The 25,041-nt window shown below is 39.4% G+C and overlaps 1 protein-coding gene across 2 annotated transcripts in view; it reads left to right on the forward strand.

The window, feature by feature from the left end:
* Positions 1-25,041, forward strand: part of EPHA4 (EPH receptor A4) — a 161,145-nt gene that overhangs the window by 132,371 nt on the left and 3,733 nt on the right. The window contains exons 9-17 of one of the 2 annotated variants that reach the window (XM_055397687.2): positions 1,656-1,714; positions 3,907-4,020; positions 4,271-4,456; positions 8,836-8,897; positions 9,349-9,558; positions 11,417-11,566; positions 16,463-16,656; positions 19,662-19,817; positions 20,165-21,084. In XM_055397687.2, coding sequence (XP_055253662.1) covers positions 1,656-1,714; positions 3,907-4,020; positions 4,271-4,456; positions 8,836-8,897; positions 9,349-9,558; positions 11,417-11,566; positions 16,463-16,656; positions 19,662-19,817; positions 20,165-20,279 — 1,246 coding nt within the window. In that variant the 3' untranslated portion in view covers positions 20,280-21,084. Of the gene's footprint in view, positions 1-1,655; positions 1,715-3,906; positions 4,021-4,270; positions 4,457-8,835; positions 8,898-9,348; positions 9,559-11,416; positions 11,567-16,462; positions 16,657-19,661; positions 19,846-20,164; positions 21,085-25,041 lie in introns of those variants that run through there. The other variant, XM_055397688.2, reaches the window with a different exon arrangement.

Below are 25,041 nucleotides of genomic sequence, written 5' to 3' on the forward strand. Positions count from 1 at the left end.
CTCTGGTCTGTGTGGCCCCCTGTCTTCCATGAGCGTCCCACCCTTCTCAGATTGTTCAAAGTGCAGGGGTTCAGGTTATCGGATTCAGACAGGACCACACTGCTTCGACCCTCCGTGGCCATCAGGGAATCCTTTGTCACCACAGAGCTTCAGTTTCCACATATGTAAGAGTCTTGACTGACCTCATCTTTAAAGCGCTAAGAAAATTACAAGATGATTATAAACTGCAATGTAAACTTGACATTTTTGGCTGAAACATAAATGCACATATTTTATTCACTAATGTGGTCTCATTTCCCAACTTTAGAGAGCTCTAATAATCAACTGAGTTGATATTCCATTTTATTTAATATATACCTGTAGACACGGGGCTTCCCCAGTGGCGCTAGTGAAAGAGGACCCACCTGCCAATGTAGGAGACCTCAGAGATGCGGATTCAATCCCTGGGTCGAGACGATCCCTTGGAGGAAGGCATTGCAACCCATTCCAGTATTCTTGCCTGGAAAATCCCATGGACAGAGGAGCCTAACGGGCTACGATCCATAGGGTTGCAAAGAGTTGGACAGGACTAAAACAACTCAGCATGCACACACACCTGCACACATGAACACATGTACATGTATAATGTATCAAGATTACTGACTAAGGATTTATATATACTCACGGTTTCTTTTTCCCAAGACTTTTTATAACCAAGTCAGATATCATTCCTATGGGACATTGAGAGTAGAATGCCAACTGTAGGACCATACACTGTATTTGAGAAAAAAGAATTAGCTACAAATGGAAACTTATTTTTACTCTTGCAGTATTTTCTACAAACTCTTAAGGAATATAATCCAGTTTGAAGCAAATATTTACCTCTTAAATTGTCTTTAATAATTTAGGAATTTGTATGCAGCAATTGAAGCCAATAACCACAAAACTATTGTTTTAAGGATATCGTATAACACGATAATGAGATAATGAGGTTTTGTGTGTGTGTGGTAGTGGTTATTGTGGTGAAAGCAACAGGGCTTACTGTTACTTATCACATACTGACCATTTTTGCCTTGTGCAGAATTCACCAAGAGAAACTTTTTTTTTAACTTTTTATTTTGTTTTGTAGTATAGCAGATTAACAATGTTGGGACAGCTTCAGGTGGACAGCAAAGGGATTCAGCCATTTATATGTTTCATTCTCCCCCAGACTCCCCTCTTATCCAGGCTGCCACATAATATTGAGTGGAGTTCCCTGTGCTATACAGTAGGATCTTGTTAGTTAGCCATTTTCAATGTAGCACTGTTTGCATGTCCATACCAAACTTAGAGAAACTAAGTGGGGAAATTATATGTGGAGAAATTAGCCAGTAAATTATAATCTATCTTCAATACAATACATTTCTCCTGAAGATTTAAAATTCTAATTATATTATAAAATATTTGCTTTATCACCTCAGTTTAGTACTATGGTTAAGAGACTCTGGACTCTGCTTGTATTTGAACCCATTATTTACTATTAATATCAAGGTGACAAGTTATTCACCCTATTATTTTACCTCCCATAAACCTCAGTTTTCTCATCTGTGAAATGTGTATACTACCTGACTTATGGTAGCAAAGAACTTGTGGTTTACAGCTTCTGAAAATATATATATTTTTTAATCTTTTAATAGACGGAGTAAATACAGTAAAGCAAAACAAGAAGCAGATGAAGAGAAACATTTGAACCAAGGTACAGAAAATTGGGATAAAAGTAATTTTAATTTTATAGCATTTCTTGTGTTTTCAGTTTAGAAATGTCTAAATAATATTCGTTTAGCTATTAATATTATGTTCTGTTCATGGAATTATCCAAATAATATACTTCAGCATATCTAACTAAAATAGGTGATTGGTGTTTGTTAAAGGTAAGATTAAAGATGGAGACTGGGGAATTTCCTTAAATGCTTTTTTCCCTTATTTTATCCTCCACCCTGAAAAAGTTTTGGTAGCTGGCTCAGTTTTGCAGCTTGGTGGCAAGATTTAACAGGTAACAATTTTTCTGAAGTAAAAATTTGGGGGACAAATAGAATAAGGAATTAAACATACGGCAGAATTTGTGCTATGGAAATCAAGACTATCAGTATTTCTTTAGTGGATTTTAGTTATTTTGATGTTCCAAGTGGCTCCAAAGAGTAAATTCAAAGAACTGAATGACTTGAGGAAGATCGAAGACTCTGAAATGCACAGTGGTTAGTGACTCTTCAGGAGTACCATCCACTAGAACTTGCTGAGGTGATGGCAGGTCTTTATCTGCACCATCCAATTCATTAGCCAGTGACCACACACTGTTGGATACTTGAAAAGTAGCTAGTCGTGAATGAGGAAGTGAATTTTTAGTTTCATTTAATTTTAACTAATTTACGTTTTAAATAGTACCAAGTGGTTAATAGCTACCCTGTTAGCAGAGGGCGGGGCAGGAAGAATAAGCTTGAGAAAGAGTTTTTTGGCTAGAGCGTACCAAGTGATGAAGGGTCATGGAGTATCCAGTCATTTGTTCTTTGTTCATCTTGTTCCTTTTCTAAAACCACGCCTTCTAATTTGCATGCAGTATATATTTTTAATAACAAAAATGATGTAATTTTTTTGTTTTGAGATGAGGACAAAACTGACAGTCTTGGGAAATCAAAGGGATTGGGCCAACCTGTATGCTACACTTCTCAGTGCCCCAGAGCTCCAGGAGCTCCAGAAGGGAAAGGCAAGGTGTGACTGCCGGTGGAAAGTCCCACCAATTTCTAATGCATCTTGTCCCAGACATCTCTGGCTGCCTAGGTGCTTGCATTCTGAATTCAGCTTCCAGCTGACTGTAGGGTGTGGCTTAATTGCCTTCCTGGTATTCAAAGCATTTGATTCAGCTGCAGTATTTCCTTCAGCAGAAGCATCCAGGTGAAATTCAGTGTCTTTACTCACAGCATCTTCTTTCCAAAACTGAACAAACGTGGAACTCCAATAGGGAGTTTGCATTTTCAAATCAACTAGTAGATTAATTACCCCTCTTGTCTATTTAACCTAGGTTTAGTTTGTTTACTGTTATCAGTTGTTGGCAGATATGGGGCAAAACGTGACACCGTGTAGCACGACTATTTGAAACAGCTTCTGTATCTTCCCTAAGGGAAGAAAGCTGGAGATGGTGGATAGGACTTGAGCAGCTGATTGGGACAATATATTTTTTCAGTCATTTTTGTTGCTTTCAATTATTTGTTTATTGGCTGTGCCACATGGCTTGCGGAAATCTTAGTTCTCCAACCAGGGATCAAACCCTCACCCCCTGCACTGGAAACGTGGAATCCTAACCACTGGACCACCAGGGAAGTCCCCAGGACAACAATGTTTAGCTAACACATTCCAAATTCCCTTATGGAGATTCTCTTTCCCTCCGCAGGATAGGTGGTTTTTAAAATTTCATCCTTGTAGTGTGAAGGCATTCCAGGAACTCTGTAGAGCTACAGCCTCTTACATAGAAAACAATTCTTATTTACCTGCTAACAAAACACAGAGTGAGACTTTAAACATTTTCCTATGCTATTTTTCTCATGCTAAGAAAACTTTTCCTGTGCTGAGTATTTTTAGATCCAGAGAATTTCAGTTTATTAGTGGTCCCTGAAAAGTGTTCGGGCTTCCCAGGTGGCACACTAGTGGTAAAGAACCCACCTGCTAATGCAGAAGATATAAGAGACACAGGTTCAATCCCTGGGTCAGGGAGATCCCCTGGAGGAGGGTATGGCAACCCACTCCAGTATTTTTGCTTGGAGAATCCCACAGAGAGAGGAGCCTGGCGGGCTACAGTCAACAGTGTTGCAAAGAGTCACTTTAGTGCACGACTAAAGCAACTTAGCATGCATGCATAGAAGTGTCCTGCCAACCTTTTGCATGTTTGTTACTCAGGTGTTAGAACTTACGTGGATCCCTTTACTTATGAAGATCCCAACCAAGCAGTTCGAGAATTTGCCAAAGAAATCGACGCATCCTGCATTAAGATCGAAAAAGTCATAGGAGTTGGTAAGTCTGTATCTATAAACCTGTTTTCTTTGTGAATATTAAATATAGATATATGTGGATTATATAAAGGCATATGAATATATTATGTGTGCCTATATATGTAAATAGCTGTGTACGTGAAATTTCCTTAATCTACATAAATTTCCAGCGCAGTGCTCAGTGTGTAATAAGCACTCCACAAATGCTAGCTATTATTCTTTCACTTTTAATGTGTTTCTGGTTCAGAGTCAATTCTTTTTCTCTTTCAAAGGTGAATTTGGCGAAGTATGCAGTGGACGTCTCAAAGTGCCTGGCAAAAGAGAAATCTATGTGGCTATCAAGACACTGAAAGCTGGATATACAGACAAGCAGAGAAGGGACTTCTTAAGCGAGGCCAGCATCATGGGACAGTTTGATCACCCGAATATCATTCACTTGGAAGGCGTTGTCACCAAATGTACGTGGGTCGCTCCCTTTACAAAGCCAAGTTAGAAGTTACTGGCAAATTAAACACACATTTTCTTTCCAGGGAAATGACAGATGGAACAGACCCACTGATTGCTAATAGGAGGAAATCAGTGCAGGACAAGTCATTAATCTTGTAGTCAGTTCTAAATGGGTCTGTGGTGTAGGCTGATACACTATTTCCAAAGCAGCTTGTGTGAAATTTTAGTGAAATTAATATTGCAGATTTTTAGTATGCCTCGCCATCTTTCAAATGTTTGCTAGACCAAACTGATTGTCACAGGGTAGGTGCAAGCAGATGGTAAGCAAAATAAATTTTAAGTACTTTTCCTATAAAACACTACAGAACTTCGCCACACCTTGTGCTCGAAGCTTTGGTTCCAGATGCGAGGAGTGCATCCTGGGAATCTGTTATATTGGGGGATTTGCCTGTCTGCTCGGCCTGATTTATGGCAGTTGCAGTTCAGCACCTATTTCTAGTAACACCTGGTTGAACCTTCCTTTTTTAGTCCATTAGCATTCGCTGAGCCCGTGAACCATGCTTCAGTTAAAATACGACACAGCTCAACAGATGCATTTTGCGAAGCACACCCTGAATACATCTGTAAGGCTGGCTAAGACCCACTTATAAAACACCACATGAACAAGGCAGGTGAAATGGTTCCTATTGAAGGTGGCTGTATTCCAGAAGTCTTAGTACCTACTACAGTTACTACAAGTCAAGGTTCGTGTAAGCCTGGGGCTATGTCTCCAGGAAGCCAGTGTACCATTTGATTCCAGGTGCCTGGGAAAAGCGTCCTCCGTCAACGGGTGCAGAGTGGTGTCTGCAGTGGGTGAAGTGGGGGTGATTTAAAGAGTATAAACATTGGACATTAGGTCTGGGGCAAAGAGGTCAGTAATGTGCAAGGGTACATAATCTTTAGGCAGGGAAAATAAGGAATTACTAGAAAGTTGCAGCAAATATACACTCATTTAGAGGTCCTCAGACTTAAACATATATCAGATTTCTGGAAAACTCATTGAAACACTTTCCTGGACCTCATCCTCAGAGGTTTAATTCAGTGGTTAGGAGCCAATGAGCTCACGATCTAAAGAAGTCAAGGTCAACCACTCTGTAGTCCCTGGGACCACACTTTGAGTCTCTGTGGCCTAGTGACCAAAGATTTGCACACCATCTTCTGCTAGTAAATCGTGAGGTCTTGAGGTTGCTCAAGCTCTCAGTTTCCTCATCTATAAAATAGAGATAAAAATGGAACTTGCCTTACGAGGTTGTTTTGAATGAAATATTTAGGGTGTATGGCGTAATGCTTATATAGCAAATTAAAAAAAAAACAAACAAGTGTTAACTGGTACTTTTATGTCTTAAGTACATCTTTCCCCCAGCTTTGGAATCCTTTAAAAAAGGAACCTTGGTGCTAAGGGTATGTAATTTTCCACCTAAGGAGAAGGCTATAATTAGCATAGAATAGCTCTATTTGCTTTTTAAGATTAGTTTTACAGACAGGATTTTTTTTTTTTTTTTTTTTTTTTGTGGCCTTTGGGCTTGCCCGGAGCCCTTCACTTCTTTAATTAAAAGATAACATTCCCTTTAAATACTTCTGCAGGTCCATTTTCTCACAAGGAGGCTCTGTGAGAAAAACAGCTTGGGGTGATTTTCCTGGGGCAGACAGTGATTTCTGTAGCACCTCTGCAGAAGAGAGAAGAAAAGGGATCTTTATGCTAAAATCCCACCGCGCCTCTCTAAAACCCGTAGCTATTACAGCTGTAACTGTTATAAACCTGGATGCATTTGCATAATGCAGTTGTCACTGAATTAAAATGATTCAAAATTTCCACCAGAGGTGCTATCCCCTTCCCCCACCCCTCCCCTCCCACCTCTCCCTTCCCCGTGGCATCCCTGTCTGTTCTGGGGATGGGTATGCCTCCTCCCAGGAGTCCAACCAGGACCCATTTTATAAGCCCCTCTGTGCCGATGCAGACATTCATCTTGATTTATCTTGTAGTGCTCATAGATTCTGACAAATGGATACTTTTAATAAACAGGAAAAGGAATGTAGAAAAATAGTGAAGATGATGCCAACTGTCAGATTAGGGAGGTGTAAGGGTATTAGGGAGGTGTAAGGGTGCAATCCTGGGCTTCCCTTGTGGCTTAGCTGGTAAAGAATCTGTCTGCAATGCAGGAGACCTGGGTTCGATCCCTGGGTAGGGAAGATCCCCTGGAGAAGGGAAAGGCTACCTACTCCAGTATTCTGGCCTAGAGAGTTCCATGGACAGTCCATGGGGTCACAAAGAGTCGGACACGACTGTGTGACTTTCACTTTCACTTTCAAGGGTGCAATCCATGAGGTCGCTAAGAGTCGGACACGACTGAGCGACTTCACTTCTACTGTTCACTTTCATGCATTGGAGAAGGAAATGGCAACCCACTCCAGTGTTCTTGCCTGGAGAATCCCAGGGACAGGGGAGGCCGTCTATGGGGTCACACAGAGTTGGACACGACTGAAGTGACTTAGCAGCAGCAAGGGATAAAAGGTGAAGTGAGGGTCTGAGTTGCTTGAGTAACTTTGTAAATGGACAGAGAGACTATAAATTCTCGCCACTACCCCTCTCTCTTTGGAATCTTGTGCTGTCTTCCCATTTCCAGAGGAGCCTGGTGAAACGGAAGTAGGTGTTAATGCACTGCCAGGGGAATCACCCTTTCTCATGAGTTGACAAAGTATCATTTGATTGAGGCAGGTTCATTAAAACTCATTTAGATGCATTTGTTCCGTGTAGTCACAGATATAGAGGGTCAGTGAGTCTAAGGACTCAGGGCTTCCTATTTATATTGACTAAGGATGGCAAGGCAGTCAGGGACCTCTCCCAGCAGCCGAGGAAAAAGAGATTAGAAGTGGTTTTATTCATCCTTTAGTCTACACCGAGATTCCTGCTTCTTCTGTCCGCTTTCCTTCATCCCTTGTAAATAAAAGGTCCAAGGTGTTGTTTCCTAATTCAACATGTTTGCCTTGGAAAGATTTCTTCGGCACAACACCCAATGCATAACCAAAAAACAAATTGATAAATGGGACTTCACTGATATTAAAAACTTCTGCGCTTCTAAAATTTGGCCTCTGAAATGAAGACATATTCCCTTTCCCTATGCCAGTAGAGAGTCTAATTTGATAGGGGCTTATGGTGGGAAATGTATCTGTTTAGAATAATACTGGGGACTTTTCGGCAATGACACATCCCAGTCCAGTTTCCATGATTAAGTCATAACCATAAGGACAACAATGAGTATTTTTGATAAGTCAAAAATTAGTTTGATTTATCAAACTAATGTTTTCTTTTCCTCCCAGGGACTCTCTTTTATTCTCTTTGCTTTACCCCTAACTTTAGTAAAATATCAAGGATTTACTTTCGATTCCCTCTTCACTCCCACAAAAGAAAAAGTGAAAGTGAAAGTCACTCAGTCCTGTGAGCCTTTGTGACCCTACAAATACATTTAGAAAGAAGGAACTTCAGACCTTGAGTCCATTGCCAGGGATTAAGAAACTAAAGAACCATCCTTATTTCCTAAGGTCCTCAGAAAGAAAACAAAGGTGAAATGAAAGTGTGTGCCCACTTCTCCAAACGTTAAAATCATTTTGATTTCTTTGCTTATAAAGGGGAGTGGGGTGCACAAATGTTCCAGTCCTGAACTAAAATTGCTGCTAGGATGAAACCACTTATTGACCCTTTTCTGTGATGTTGTTGCTGCTGCTGAGGTTGGCATCTTAAAGAAGCAAATAGACTGAGTGTATTGATAGATAGGAAAAGGGAAAAGAAAGGCTATAGACCCTGACCTGAGTGAGGCTGGGGGAAAAGCTAAGATCGTGCATGCTTGAGCTTTAAGATGAGTTCCAGGTAATGAAGTATTCAGCATAGCTACTGCTCCTGGAAACTTGGGTTTCTCTAAATAGGTTAAAAAAAAAAAACTTTCTTTGTTCATCGATTCCTTTAGCATTGCACAATTGTCTCTTCTGGGGGCAAAATTAATTAATTATCCTAAAGATTTTTTTTTTCCCCTTTAAATGGGTCATTTATCTTCTCGGTTTGCTTGAGAGAGCAAATACTCATCACATGCCCCTGGGTACTGGAGGCCACTTTAGTTAAAGACCTTGTCAACAAGCCACCCAAAGGGTTAACCTTCCAGATGGAATTTAAACCTACTCGTCCTTTTAATATTTCATTCCTAGCTCCCCACAGCTGAGGCATAAGCTTGGCTTGTTTTAATTAAATTAGATCGCACAAGACAGGTGTCTTGGCAGGAAAATTGCGCACAGCCCATTTTTATCTCATTAACTGCAGTGCTCATCAAGGGTTTTGTGTTTTTCTTTCTGGAAACTCTAGGTAAACCAGTAATGATCATAACAGAGTACATGGAGAATGGTTCCTTGGATGCATTCCTCAGGGTATGTAACTACTTTATATTAAACCCAAGAATGTTGGTATTTAGAAAAGTCTAACACACTCTGAATGTGTGTTCTGTTTGGTTGTACACATACCTTTTTTAATGGGGCAGAGGAAGAAGAGGAGAAATAGAGAATGATGTGATTTTTAAAGGCTCTTTAATAGTCCATGTTCAAGGAGAGTATCATTTGATTTATTTTTGTATTGTGGGGCTGTTGGAGCCATGGATTCATTACATTTGGATAATTTCCATCTATCACAGGAAGCAAACTCAGCTCCTTGCTCATACTCTACTCATGAATTAGTGACCTTGGTCCAAAAGGCCCGGAAATCGTATTGAATTTCACTGCACACCGGAAACAGATATCAAAAAAGATCCAAGTAATAAATGCTTCTTGAAAATTAATTAGGCTTAATGTTAATGAGATTGTACCTCATTCCTTTCCTCTGCAGAAGAATGATGGCAGATTTACGGTCATTCAGCTGGTGGGCATGCTTCGTGGCATTGGGTCTGGGATGAAGTATCTATCTGATATGAGCTATGTCCATCGAGACCTGGCTGCACGGAATATTCTGGTCAATAGCAACTTGGTCTGCAAAGTGTCTGATTTTGGCATGTCCCGAGTGCTAGAGGATGATCCGGAAGCAGCATATACCACCAGGGTAAGAAGGGTTTGTGACCTCTGAGCTTTGACTCTCATGAAACTGTTCCTCTCACTTGATGTTTAAGCCCTTTATGATATTTAGTTACTTCATCCTTCAGAGCCTCTTCAGAGCCATGCATCCATTTTAAAACCATGTTTCCAAGAGAAATTTTGAAATACGCTCTAGATGTATGATCACAATTTACAGCGTCATATTATTGTATTTTCTCGCACTTCATCTACTTTGCTTCCTTCCTTTCTTCCACTTAGTTTGTTTTAGATTTTATACATGATTCCTTTTCATTATTTAAAAAAAAATCTTATTTTAAACAAGACAGAACAATGTTTCTAGTCAGCTGCCTACCGAATCTGAGAATGTATATACAAGATTCATAAAACATTTACACTATACAAGATTTCCCAGCATCTAATGGCCTGCATTTTACTACTAGTAGATAAGCCGGGATTAAGGCATGGTGAAGAGTTATCAGTATACAGTTAATGGCTTTGCTATCTTAGCTGGACAATCTGAATATAAGATACTAATGGAATAAACACAGAATCATAAAAGTTATTGGCCATTAGGGCTGACACTGTTAAAATCAACATGAAGCAGACCAGCCATTTTCCTCCTTTAATGCTAACCATTTTGCATCTGTAATAGTAAGCATTGGGGGTTTTTTTTTGTATAGTTTGGGGTGTGTCTGTGTGTGTGCATGTTTTCTGGTAGTGTTCCATTGCTATGGCTGTAGTTTTGATTCTTACACATACCTTCTCCAAAATTCTAAGTCCATTCGTTCAGGAAAGAATACACCTTTGTCAATGCTAAAGACTTTTAATTTCCCCCCCGTAGCTGGAGAAAGGAAAGCAGAAAGAAGCTTCTTGAATGATACCTTTATATAGCCAAAATATTTAAGGAAGGCAGCACAAGTGTCTCACTGCATAGAACAAGCATAAATGTAATAACAGTGTAAAGTATAGTGAATCAATGAAATTTATGGTTCAGTTTATTGCCCTCTTTAGTAGCCCTAACGAAGCTAAGAAGACTTTTAAATGATGTCCTCTTGAACAGTTTAAGGATCTGAATTAAAGCTGAATTAATTTTCCCAGATGGAACCCTAAGAAATTTGAAACTCCATTAAAAATACCTTGCACATAAGCATAATCAACAAGAGACATTTGAGACCTTTAAACTTTGGGTGGGGGGTAATATTCAATTGCTTTACCATTTTTGCAGGTGTCTTTTTAGAAAATTAAATAATCAAAATCCCGCCTTCCCTTAAAAGCAGTAATGGCTCTAGCATCTGGTACTATTTGACTTCCTCTAAGAGTCTGTTCAATGTATTATCTTATAGCTAAGTTAGGCATGTTTCTGATGTTCTGTAAGAGTTGGATGACAGTGGAGTATATAGAAATATTCATATTTAACTTCCTTAGTTCATGATTTCTGAAGCTGTACTAAGTGTTGGTTTTGTGCTGCTGGGTAAGAGAATCCAACAAGAAATCAAAATTACTGTTAGCCTCACGTTCATTGGTATACACCACAGATAATGTGTATCTTGTAAAACTTAAAATATCCTTTCTACGACAGTATTGCCTTAAGCAAGCCCAGATAATAGGTTGGCTTTTTAAAAAATAATTAAGGAGATTAGTTGTTTACTTCCCCATAACTTAAGAAAACATATGAGAACTGTCTCAATCTGGAACATTTTAGTTAGAATAAACAAGTAAGTATCTTGTGATTGTTTGGAAAGCTATCTCAGGAATGTTGTTGGCCTGCTTGGCACACAGTAATAACGTTCAGAACTATAGCATTCAGAAACTAAAAGGGCACATCGGTGTACTTGGGGAATAATCTAGAGCTTGGATATTCACAGGGTGGCAAGATTCCCATCCGGTGGACTGCTCCAGAAGCAATTGCCTATCGTAAATTCACATCTGCAAGTGATGTATGGAGCTACGGGATCGTTATGTGGGAAGTGATGTCCTATGGAGAGAGACCTTATTGGGACATGTCCAATCAAGATGTGAGTCTTTATGTTCTGGAATATATGTTTTTTGAGATGCAGGAAGTTTCATGTTACCATATTATGGAGTAAGTGTTGAGTATGAACTGATACATTAAACTTCAGGGTCTTAGTACAAATGTGTCTAGTAATCTAGCTGAAACTTATGATCATTGATTTCAAGGACCAAAACTACAAAGCCTAAATAGTATAATGTGGGAGACAGATTGATAGATGCATAGCTCAACTGATTAGTGATATGGAACAGTATTTTTACTTGGTTAGCTTTCACGTTCATACTGAAACAAAATTAAACTTTGAATGTTAAGAAAATGCAGGGATATATGAAAAACACATTTCACACGCAGTGAAATTGACATGAAAGTTTTATTGGAAGAAAACTAGTGAATATTTTAAAGCTGGCAAAACTGTAATTAGAGCTTGCCCCTTGAGGACTCTAAAATAAAGCTTCACTAAATGACCCTTTGTAAATTATGCACATCCCTTTAAATGTACCATCTGGACTACTTCGTATGGGAGTATCCACAGTGCCTGCAATTTTAGAAAAGCATTCAATAATGACACTAATAAGATTCCAGAGTAATAGAATTTAATTACAAACATCTCCAGCGAGAAAGAAAAAAAAAACAAAAACAAAAACCTAGACCAGGGGACTCTTCATAGGACACTTACTAGCTATTTCTAGGAAAGTATTAGTTCTAGAAGGGTTGGAAATCATAACAAAATAAAATGGTCATTTTTAAAACTTTCCTAATATTTTTGGGTGAGGTGAAATATTAGCATCTAGTGTGTTTATGAATGGGTGATACTTAATTCATCAATAAAAACTGTTTTAGAAAAAGTTTTTTTTTTTTTTTTAAATTTTCTCTGAAGTGGAATGTTACCTGACCATTTGCCTTGTCCTAAACGAAGATCATGGCATCTGGTCCCATCACTTCATGGGAAATAGATGGGGAAACAGTGGAAACAGTGTCAGACTTAATTTTGGGGGGCTCCAAAATCACTGCAGATGCTGATTGCAGCCATGAAATTAAAAGACGCTTACTCCTTGGAAGGAAAGTTATGACCAGCCTAGATAGCATATTAAAAAGCAGAGACATTACTTTGCCAACCAAGGTCCGTCTAGTCAAGGCTATGGTTTTTCCCGTGGTCATGTATGGATGTGAGAGTTGGACTGTGAAGAAAGCTGATCGCCGAAGAATTGATGCTTTTGAACTGTGGTGCTGGAGAAGACTCTCAAGAGTCCCTTGGACTGCAGGGAAATCCAGCCAGTCCATTCTAAAGGAGATCAATCCTGGGTGTTCATTGGAAGGACTGATGCTAAAGCTGAAACTGCAATACTTTGGCCACCTCATGCGACGAGTTGACTCACTGGAAAAGAGTCTGATGCTAGGAGGGATTGGGGGTGGGAGGAGATGGGGATGACAGAGAATGAGATGGCTGGATGGCATCACTGACTCGATGAACATGAGTTTGGGTGAACTCCGGGAGTTGGTGATGGACAGGGAGGCCTGGCGTGCTGTGATTCATGGGGTCACAAAGAGTCTGACACAACTGAGCTACTGAACTGAACTGAACTGAAAACCACAGGATGTTGCAAAACCTTGACAATGAAGTGAAAAACCAGGTGCACTCAAGAAATAGGATGCTGGTTGCTTAATCAGTAGAAGAATGTTTAGAGCAATACAGAAGCTAATGTACTCTCTGTCCAGTGGGGCAAAAAGAATTCTCTGACCAGATTAAGAGGAATGGTAGTGTTGATACTGTAGTACCTGTAAATTATAAAGGAAGGTTCATAACAAGTAGGGAGAAAGACAACAGCTAGCATAACTGATGGATAATTACTGACTGAAGACACTCAGTTCAGTTCAGTCACTCAGTCGTGTCTGACTCTTTGCGACCCCGTGGACTGCAGCATGCCAGGCTTCCCTGTCCATCACCACCTCCCAGAGCTTGCTCAAATTCATGTCCATTGAGCTGGTGATGCCGTTCAACCATCTCATCCTCTGTCGTCCCCTTCTCTTTCTGCCTTCAATCTTTCCCAGCATCAGGGGCTTTTCCAGTGAGTCAGTTCTTTACATCAGGTAGCCAAAGTATCAGAGCTTCAGCTTCAGCATTAGAACTTCCAATGAACACCCAGGATTGATCTCCTCTAGAATGGACTGGTTGGATCTCCTTGCAGTCCAAGGGACTCTCAAGAGTCTTCTCCAACACCACAGTTCAAAAGCATCAATTCTTCACCACTCAGCTTTCTTTATAGTCCACCTCTCACAGAGACAGACTACGAAAGTGAGCAGTGTGTAATCTGTTTGATGTGATTATGAAGATACCTTCAACTACCTTTCTTGTAGTAACATTTGGTTTTGAGTAAGAGACATGCAGAGAAACAAAGGCCAACAACCTGGAAGAAGGAGTTTGTTGTTGTTTAGTCACTAAGTTGTGTCTGACTGTTTTGCAACCCCATGAATCGTAGCCCACCAGGCTCCTCTGTCCATGGGATGTCCCAGGCAAGAATACTAGAGTAGGTTGCAATTTCCTTGTCAAGGGGATCTTCCCAACCCAGGGAACTAACCTGCGTCTCCTGCATTGGCAGGTGGATTCTTTGCTATTGAGCCACCAGAGAAGCCCTCAAAGAAGGAATAGTGTCTGTATTTACTTATTTAATTATTGTATATTTTAAGCTTGTCTTTATTTCAGTTGAGAGCAGCAGCCAAGTGGTCATAAAAGCAGAGTATCTAAAGATGTCATTTTTCCCACCCTAAATAAATATTTTCAGACTTAGTTTTGACAGTTTCTATATTATATTAAAACAATTTCATTGTTTTACGCTTTTAGTTGTCTGCCTTTTTCCATGTAAAAGCATCTGAAGCTGATTCACCCCCACAGATATTATTGATCTATTATTCACATGTATTTCTCCCTGTGTTGGAGTCTGTGTAGAACAGCAATCAATAGAAAATGTAACTGGAGAATTACTTTCATGGGAGAATTCATTTGGCATATGGTGAATGGAGTCAAAGTAACTGTTAAAAATATGTTAAATTTATCAAGTTTTTCATCAAGTTTGTTTTAATCGTCTTTTTCCCCCCACCCCCCCAGCCCCAGACATTTAGCAGTAAGCTGAGAAAATATGCATTGTTCACCCACAAGGCATCTTCCAAGCTGGCAGTGGATAGGGAGCTGGTGAAAGAATACTAAGCAGTCTGAGGGTTTATAACAAATTGTGTTCACCTGGCGTCAGCCCAGTGTTGCTCCCATTCCCATCAATTTGATGTAAAATGTTTTCATCAAGTCTAGAGTCAACACCATGCACCTGGAAAGATAAAAGAACGTCAAAGCATCAAACTGACCTAATATCATTGCCAGAAATAAATAGAAGCACGTTCACTAAATTAGCATGTAGAAGTCTGCTTTAGAAGGAGTAAATTAATATTAATTTGGTAGGAGGTTGGCAAAAATACATGAGAGAAAAGGATTCAGAGGGGTTAATAAATCACAAGATAATCGTTACGCAGAAACAGTATCCTGGTTAAAAAGAACCACAGAATACTGCTACATAGAAACTGGACCTAACTGAACTGATTATTTTCTGTTGAAGGTTGATCATTGAGCAGTAATAGATGCACCACAGGGGAATTCTGTCATGGTCATTGAGGTGGCTGCAGCCAGTGGTGGTTTCACTAGGAACTATCATTTTGGGGGGAGGGTGGGAGGACTGATTTAAAAACAAACAAAAGTACCTCCAGAATCACATAGGATACTCATAAACAAAGCTAATGAGTAGCCAAGAAATTAAGAAGTAATTCCCTTCTTTAACTTTGGCAGGAGGCTTACCATATTGTTACTGGGATTCACACCCTGAGGAAAAGGGGTTTAGAGCAAAGTCAATGAGAAAAATATTTTAATATCTGTGAAGACAATTAGAAAAGTCAGAATTAGAAGAAAACCTATGGAATCACTTGTCTTATTGGGCAGGAGGACCACTCTGGATGGCAGTTGTCACCTACCATTATAACTGCCTTCCTTAGATGTGTCAGGGTCCCCTTAAAATATAAATCCTCCAAAGAAGGTTTTTTAAATGATTATTTTTATATTTTTTAATCTAGCTATCATTACCTTTAGCAGGATCAGCTGAGACCAAGAAAGAGACACAGAATTGATAAATTATGTATTTTGGTCTTTCAAAAGTAAAAATGGTGGGGCATCTGGAGGGGTTGAAGAATGTGCTAATTCAGAGAGATAGTATCTTCTGAACTGGAAAATGGGCTCTGGTATTGACCCATACACTGTCTGAGCAAGGGGACACAGATGTGGGACTTCCCTGTGGTCCAGTGGTTAAGATTCACTTCAAGGGGTGTGGGTTCCATCTCCAGTCACGGAACTAAGATTCTGCATATCATGCAGTGTGACCAAAAAAATTAAAGAGGACACAGGCTTAAAATGACGCAAAAGGACTTGCATTTTGGAGGCATCCTAAGGAATGTCTTTAAAGCCTTAGCTAGAATCTCTTTTGCTAAGAGCATTTAGCTGATAGAAGAACAAAGAAGGTCATTGCCCTTGGGTCTCTGGGGGCCAGGCCAACACCATGTGGTTGGTCTGATTGGGTTCTAACCACCTTGAAACCCTGATGCATCTTCACTTTGGAGTTCCTGATGGGCATTGTCTGAGTTTGAGAACCCCTCATAGCAATGGCTGGCTTCCCTGCCCTGCTGCCAGCAATACTCAGGTCCAGCTCTGGCTGCTGTGAAAGAATTGAAGCCATTCCCGTGCTCAAGCTTGCTGGCAGCTTAATGGACAGGGAACTTGCTGAGCAGGGGGGTAAACCTCTAACAACAGATTGCCTGGCAAATTAACATACCATTCTGTGGGGTTTTTTTTTTTTTTTTTTTTTGCTAGGTGATTAAAGCCATCGAGGAAGGCTATCGGCTGCCCCCTCCAATGGACTGTCCCATCGCGCTCCACCAGCTGATGCTAGACTGCTGGCAGAAGGAGAGGAGTGACAGGCCGAAATTTGGGCAGATTGTCAACATGTTGGACAAACTCATCCGCAATCCCAACAGCTTGAAGAGGACAGGGACGGAGAGCTCCAGGTCAGCCCTGCTTCTTAATAGTGATGTATGAAAAAATACCTCAGAGGTGGCACGCAAGTGGTAACTCACTTTAATTTCTGGCTTTTAGTCAGAGGCCACGTCATAGCCATCTGCAACCTGGGTGGCTTCTTCCTCCTTGAATGGAGTATTTCAGGTAGTTTTCTGTTCACCATTTTGAAGAGCCTTGTACCTGTCAGGCCTCAAACAAAAGTCAGAAAAACAAATTTTTTAAAAAAACAACAAAGGAAAAGCTCAAGTGCTTATTTTGTGAGGCTGAAACTGAAAATTTAGAGGGACGAAATGTACTTTTGGAAGATAGTCAGGCTGCTAGATGCTATATATTGAAAGGGAAAGAAACATAGGAACAAAAAATAAAGATTCCAAGACAGCTCTAAGTTGAGTTAATAAAATGTAAATTGAGGCAAGAGATTCACCGGTTTTGGTTCTTAAAGTTGCTCTTTTCTGAGTATTTCAAGAGGAGAAGGAAACAGGATCAAGTTACAAACATGCAGATGAATATTTGAGAAAATTTTTTAAAATTAAAATGATTGACCCACCCATAAAATAGTTACTTCATTGGAAGGGGCTTCCCTGGTGACTCGTAGGTAAAGAATCCACCTGCAATGCAGAAGCCACACAAGACGCAAGTTTGATTCCTACGTCAGGAAGATCCCCTAGAGGAGGGCATGGCAACCCACTCCAGTATTCTTGCCTGGAGAGTCTCATGGACAGAGGAGCCTGGCAGACTACAGTCCATAGGATGGCAAAGAGTCAGACATGATTAAAGCAACTTAACACACATATATGCACTTCATTGGAAAGAGCAGAAAAGAAGCATTTAGTCCAGAGAGAAGATAAAGATACTGCAAGTTGGCCTAAAGTAAAATCTCCCATCATTTCTGGCCTGTTTTTGGTTCTTCTCTTTCCCAAGAGGATGAAAATAGATGGCGCTAAGACCTCTTTTCCAGGTGTAGCTAGTTTCTTCTATTCCAAGGTAAACCTCCCCCAACTTTTAGATCTCCAGCTCCTGATCCCATGTATTTTGTCTGAAGGTCCAAGTCCAGTTCTTTGGTACTTGAGGCTTCTCCTGGTAGCATGAACTTTTTAGCTGCTAACTCTGTATAGTGCTTTGCACCAAAAGGCAGAACAGATTGAGTTATTGGATACACTTTTCTCACTTGTGAATTTTTCTCACCGATAGTACTTACAGAGCTTTGATACTTCTTACTGCTTGCTGATAATGGGATGTAGTATAGTGTGGTATGTGATTCAGCACAAAATTAGGCAAATGTCACGGTGTTCCACAAAGAGCACAAAGGCTTCCAGAACAAGCTTGAGAATGACCCTTAGAATTAATTAATACTGAGTAAGGATATTTTCATTCTAAGGTCATTTTAACCTTGTCAGGTACCTAGTGCCTCCATGTTGCTCTTCTACTGCTCCTGGTTAAAGTTAGAAGTAAATGCAAACTATTTTTTTTTTTTTTGTCCATTAACAAACATTCCCGGTAAACATTCAACACTAATATCTCAAACTCCATGTGGCCATATTTGTTACTGGCTCAAAATTGGGGAAAGAATGAAATCTTGATTATTCTTACCATAAAAATCTGCAGAATATTACTTGGAAATTTTGATTTAATTAATATAGTGGACAAAGAGAAAGGTCATAAACAAGCTATTATTTGGACAGAACTGATTGATAAAACAAGTTTTTGTTAATATACTTATATAAAATAAAAGTTATGCAAATCAAAACAACTTAGGTAAAAATTAAAATGAAAAATGGATTGGATTAATTCTACTATGTAGAAAGTTAGGCCATTAGATAGGCTTGATTTTTTTTTTTTTTTTTACAAGTAAAGGATTTTTTTGGTTGAAAATTCAGGATGATAATATAATTCTAATTTTGATGTTCATGTTCAAGGAACATAGTCACAGGATGAAAATCAGATCAAAATGTTAAAGAGCAACCACATTCTGTAATTTCTGTGGAAAGGAAGTTTAAGAAAATAGAATTTAATAAGTAGCAAGGTTGCTGTGCAGGTAATTATAGTGAAGGTGTATAAAATACCCTGTTATGTTTATCCTATGATTATTAAGTAGTTTGATGATCAAGATGACTATAATTCACTTAATAAATATTTTCCATGAGTAGGTTCCTTATTGTTTATCAATATCGTGAGGCTGACAGATCACTTACCTTGAACTCTGGTTGCTCTTGATGGTGATCTAATAGAAAACACCTGGCCCGAGAAATGCGTCAACTAATAAATAAGTTAATAAGAAGTGCTTAGAATTTGTTGAAATGATTCTTATAGGAGCCCCAGCAAAGGAAGACGAGAAGCACATTCCACAGTCCAAACAGTGATCAAAGTGGCCATTCTTCCTGCCAGTCTTGGCACACGTGCTGGTCAGGCTGGGTTGATTAAAGAGGGGATTAACTCCCTGCTGTCCCGTTTGTTTGAATGAACTGAGCCTGCCTGCAAACCTGGCTGGAAACATGCCTGACTTGAACTCTCACTGTTCTCTCTGCTTCCATCAAGTCTGGCAGGTTGTAGGCTCTCAGTCTTCACTTATCCATCACTAAGGTTTCCATAGCTGCTGAACTAAAGTCTGTGATATTCTGTCCTGGCAGGGACTGTCTTTCTGCAAAGACTGAGCCAGTTTCAGCAACAAGGGCCGCCCCCGTCCCCCACCCCCCCAACCTTTGCCCCAGGCTAGGTTGTTAAAAGACCTGCTCTGATCCTTAATGCATTAAGAGGTCCACATAAAACAAATGCAGGAAATGAAGTTAAAATCAAGTAGGGTGATTGAGACATGCTTTTGCAGCTTTATGAAATTAGGGTTGAAAAATAACATGATGACGTTTGTCGCTGGTGATTCTATCTAAAGTCCATTCTTGGTACTTTAGTTTCCCTCACCTGTCTTGGACCATCTGATTCCTGAGTCATGCTATCTCACTGATAATTCTTGTCTGTCTGTACTTTCTTGTTCCATTTCCAGACCTAACACTGCCTTGCTGGATCCAAGTTCCCCTGAGTTCTCCGCGGTGGTATCAGTAGGCGATTGGCTCCAAGCCATTAAAATGGACCGGTATAAGGATAACTTCACTGCTGCTGGTTATACCACGCTAGAGGCTGTAGTGCACGTGAACCAGGAGTAAGTACTCAGCGATGTAACACAAAGGGTAAATCTAGATTTAATAGTATTTTCCTTTCCTTTTTTTTTTTTTTGCTTTGAGCTGCATAATCATCCTACTCATTTTTTTTTTTTAAAGAAAACTGGAATGCCTTTCATTTTGATTGATTGAGTGTAATTTTGCACAGCCTCTATAAAGCACCTACATTGTTGCATTCTATTGCTTAATTAAACATTTTAATACACCTGCCTTGTTGTGCTGTGTTAATTGTGGCTGATTCAAATGTGTGTCTGCATGAAGCCCAGAAGAGATTCTCAGCCCTCATCCTATTTTCCTCTCCCACTTTTTTTTCTCCCGCTACTTACAGTGACCTGGCCAGGATTGGCATCACAGCTGTCACACACCAGAATAAGGTCTTGAGCAGCATCCAGGCAATGAGAACCCAAATGCAGCAGATACACGGCAGAATGGTTCCAGTCTGAGCCAGTATTGAATAAACTCAAAACTCTTGAAATTAGTTTACCTCATCCATGCACTTTAATTGAAGAACTGCACTTTTTTTACTTCGTCTTCGCCCTCTGAAATTAAAGGAAAAAAAAAAAAATCTGCAGCGTTGTTTGGTGTACAGATTGCTGAAACCGTGGGGCTTACAGAAATGACAACCGTCATTTGAATTAGACTTGGAACAAATTGTTTCTCAGAAGTACATCCGTCCATCACTAATCTGTAAAATACATGTACCTATATAAATAGACCACCGCCTCCGAGTTTCGATGCTGTATTTGCTGCCAGACGCTGAGCTTCTCTGAGACATCCTCGATCGTCTCTTCATTTGGAATTACAACCGTAGTATTTTGTTTGTGGCATAAACTACAGTCCATCCTTCTTTCACTGGAATGAAGACCGTGCCCAGGACCATTTTTTGAAAGGACCCAGTTGTAACTTTTAAGGCTTGGTTCGTACAATGGATAAAATCTAACTGAACGTCATGTGATTCATCAGTGTTGCTGCCCTGTGCTCCGGCCACCTGGTGGATTATGACAACATGAGGGGCTGGAGAGAAGAGGAAAGTGGATTTTAAAATAATAATAGTAATAATAAATCCCAAACACCATACCCCCTTCCTGGGCAAACAAGGGGCTTTGGGCCTGCGGCTGTGCCATATAAGTCTTATCTGGGAACTCTACAAACTTATCGTAACTACCCTATGGATAGTGGATTGTGACAATCTTGTGTAGGGAACTTTCATACTTTCCTCCTTTAAAGAAGCAAGCCCAAATCTACAAGGTAAGACAAAAGAAACAGCAATGAGTCTTTCTCCAGTGAAAGTGTTTTTTAATTTTATCTTATTTGAAACACTGAGTAGTAAATATCTATCATGCCTATCAGGTAGTTTGGGTTGAGATTTCAATGCGAGAGGAGACCCAAAGTAATATGGCTTCTCTCCTGTTCTTCCAGGAAGAAGTGAAATAGAAACCATATGAGTTCAGGATAGATAGCATCTAGGCCTTCACTGGCTGTGCTTTCTTTCGTACTCTGAGGGTCCTGTTGCCCTTTGGTGCCCTTCATTCCTGCCACAAATGCTTACTGAGCATCTTTTGGATGCTCGATAATAACCTCTAACTTTATTGGGCCTGCATGTATTCCATTCTTTGGAGAATTTTTTTCAGTTGAGTTCTGGAAGGTCTTTTCCGTTGGTTTCATTTCCTGGTTTTTTGTGTTTTTTTTTGTTTTTTTTTTTGAGTATTTGATATGTACCATATCCTTTTTAAAAAATTTAATTTTTTTTTACATTTTAGATTGGAGTATAGTTGATTTACAGTGTTGTACTAGTTTCAGATATACCAAAAAATGATTCAGTTATACATATACACGTGTCCATCTTTTTTCAGATTCTTTTCCATTATGGTTTATCACAGGATGATCAATATAGTTCCCTGTGTATATAGTAGGTCTTTGCTGGTTATCTATTTTATGTATGCATACATGCTCAGTTACTCAGTTGCGTCCGACTCTAAGCGACCTCAGGGACTACAGTCTGCCAGGTTCCTCTGTCCCTGAAATTTTCCAGGCAAGAATACTGGAGTGGGTTGCCAGTTCCTCATCCAGGGTATCTTCCTGACCTAGAGATCAAACCTGAGTATCCTGTGTCTCCTGCATTGGCAGGAAGATTCTTTACCACTAAGCCACGTGGATAGTACTGTGTATATGTTAATACCGGAATTCCTAATTTATCCTTTCCCTGCCTTTTCCCTGTGGTAACCATTAGCTTGTTTACGGAGTCTGTGAGTCTGTTTCTGTCTTGTAAATAAGTTCATTTGTATCATTAATTTTAGATTCTATATATAAGCGATATCATATGCTATGTGTCGTATTTTAGATTCCACATATAAGTGATATCATCATATGGTATTTTTCTTTCTCTAACTTAATTCATTTCGTATGATAAGCTCTAGGTCCAACCATGTTGCTGCAAATGGCATTATTTCATTCTTTTTATGGCCAAATAGTATTTCATTGTATATATTTATCCATTCCTCTGTCAATGGACATTTAGGTTGCTTCCACACCATAGCTATGGTGACTAGTGCTGCTGTGAACATTGGGGTGCATGTATCCTTGTATTTGGAGAAAACCATGCACATGATTTTCTCCAAATACATGCCCAGCCATGTTCCTGTCCTGCTTTAGTGCCCCCAATACCAAACTGGATCAGCTGGGAAAGATCTATCTAGATGGCAACAGTGAGACTTGGAAGTCACCTTGACTGACTCATCATTAGAAAGTGACCAACTAAAAAAACAAACTTTTCATCCATCAAGCCCAGTAGCCTTAGGTACTTCTTTAATTCCAGAATTTTCTTCTTTAAAACATGTGAATTTAAATGATTATGTTCATTCCTAGAAGCAAATAGCTTAACTTTTTTGACTGGACAGATTTCAACTTTCTAAACTGTTCCTTTTCATCACTTTTAAACAAGAGCTTGGTTGATCTTAATGACCTTTTCCCCCCCGCTTAGTTTTATCCTGAAAGCTATTTCTTATAGAGCAAGAAATGTTAAATTTGATGCTGTCAAATCATGACAGTTTAGTAAAAACCTTTTTGCAACATTAGTTGTAAAAGCTTTTCTGTTCAGAAGGAATGTGAAATTTGTTTTTTAAACTACTCCAAGAATTTTTGTTTTATCACCACTTTTGGCTGAAGTTTAAGAGTTCTGGATATTCATTTTAAGAGTTGACAAATGTGAGGGAAGTCACTTGCTTTTTTAAAAAGAAATTATATATATCTTTCCTTCTGTAAAGCTGTAGGGTATTTTGTTTTCAAACCCACAGTCCGATTCAAATAAGGTAGCATTATAGTGTAATCCTATGAGTAAATTGAGTAAAAAGAGAATGTTACCTTGCGTACATTGAATAATTTACAGAAAGTTTTGGTTTCTTACAATCAACAGCTTGACTTGAGGTATTTTTCTAAACATAGTCAAAACAGAATATTTTTATTTTTTTGGACTTTTTCTTTTGTACTAGGGTATAACTGACTAACAATATTGTGATAGTTTCAGGTGAACAGTGAAGGGACTCAGCCATACATATACACGTATCCATTCTCCCCCAAAATCCCCCTCCCATCCAGGTTGCACATAACTTGAGTAGAGTTCCATGTGCTATACAGTAGGACCTTGTTGGTTATCCATTTTAGATACAGCAATGTGTACATGACCATCCCAAACTCCTAACTATCCCTTCCCGGCCGGCAAGCAACCCTAAATTCGTTTTCTTAATCTGTGAGTCTCTTTCAAAGCAGAATATTAAAAAAAAGTGTGTGCCAATCCTAAAATATCCTAACATGTTAATGTTATATACTGTGTTGGGGTGGATTTGTTACATCTCAGCAGGTATGTTGGCAATGTTCAGATGTTAATTGAGAGAAAAGTAAAATATGAAATTCATTCTAAGGTTGCCCTTTGAATCTTAATTTTGACACATTGTCTGAATTTGAGTCCAGGCCAATGGAAAGGCCCTAAAATGGCTAAAATATTATGCAGTAACAGTAAAAGTGGAACTTCACTGCTTCCAGGAAGCTACCCACATTGGAAGAGAGATTGAGGACAATAGGAGTTTGTATTATTTCTCAGGGTGTGGAGCCAGACTCTGGCATCCAGACAGCTTAGATTCCAAAGCCGACCGCGATGTTGACACTGGGAAGTTCACCATGTGTTTCTTTATAACTCCGTTCCTCCACCTGTAAATTAGAGATAATGACACTTCAATAGAAACAGCTTTCCCAGCACATGGTGTTGTTGTATATAGTCATTCTCAGATGCAGAACACACTGAACTTCATATAAGAAAAGTGTATTCTTCCTCCAAGGTGTCCCAAGTGTTATCCACTTGTCTTTCACTTGTGAAGCCAAATGTTTTGTTGCAACAGGCCACAGCAGTGTGAAATGAAGTTCAGTGGTAGGGAATCATCCAGGTGAAGCTTGTTCACTTTCAGTGGGTTTATGAGGGTTTGGGGTAAGTGCGTATCTATACAAAAGGTGGAAAATCACTCCTGTATTATTCAGCCTTGAAATGTATGAAATTGTTATTTTATAATTGGAAAGCATGAAATGCGCAAGACCCCCTTGCAATGAAAAGAACTGGTTGGTAAAGACACTTTGATGTCTTCATGACTGGTTCAAAGGAACAATGCTTTTGTTTATTTAGTCACCATGAAAGTCACATCTTTCACTCCTGATCCCACACAGACCACATGCTTTGTCTGGTCTCTGTTCAAGCAGTTCTCCACCATAAAGAGGTTGCTTGAATTCAAAGAAGAAAAGGTTTATTTTTCTCCCTCTCATTCTGACATCAACTAGATGTAAGTCTCCATATTCCCACACTTCTCATTTCCAAATCCTGTCCTTTTCATATACACACTGAGTTTACAGATAGCCTACTTAATATTACAAATATATTTATATCTAGGTATTTAGTGAAGAAGGAAGTTGGCAGATGCAAAGGAGATAAATGTGTTTTTGAGACAACTCTCCTCAAAGGGTGGGGTTTCTAGGAGCAAAAGAAAATCACCTTCAAAATGTGTGCATATCCCTATGGAGTTTGTTATTCTCCATTAGGGTCTTTAAGGTCAAATTTGAGTCCACATTGTCCTTCATGTAAATAAATACATATCTGTCTGACAGAGTTACTGGCTTCCAGAGAAAATACAGTACAAAAAATAAATCTGATCCTTTTCTTTCATT

The sequence above is a fragment of the Moschus berezovskii genome, chromosome 2 (assembly GCF_049115385.1).
Source record: "Moschus berezovskii isolate FMDL1 chromosome 2, NW_MosBer_1.0, whole genome shotgun sequence".
Taxonomy (NCBI): domain Eukaryota; kingdom Metazoa; phylum Chordata; class Mammalia; order Artiodactyla; family Moschidae; genus Moschus; species Moschus berezovskii.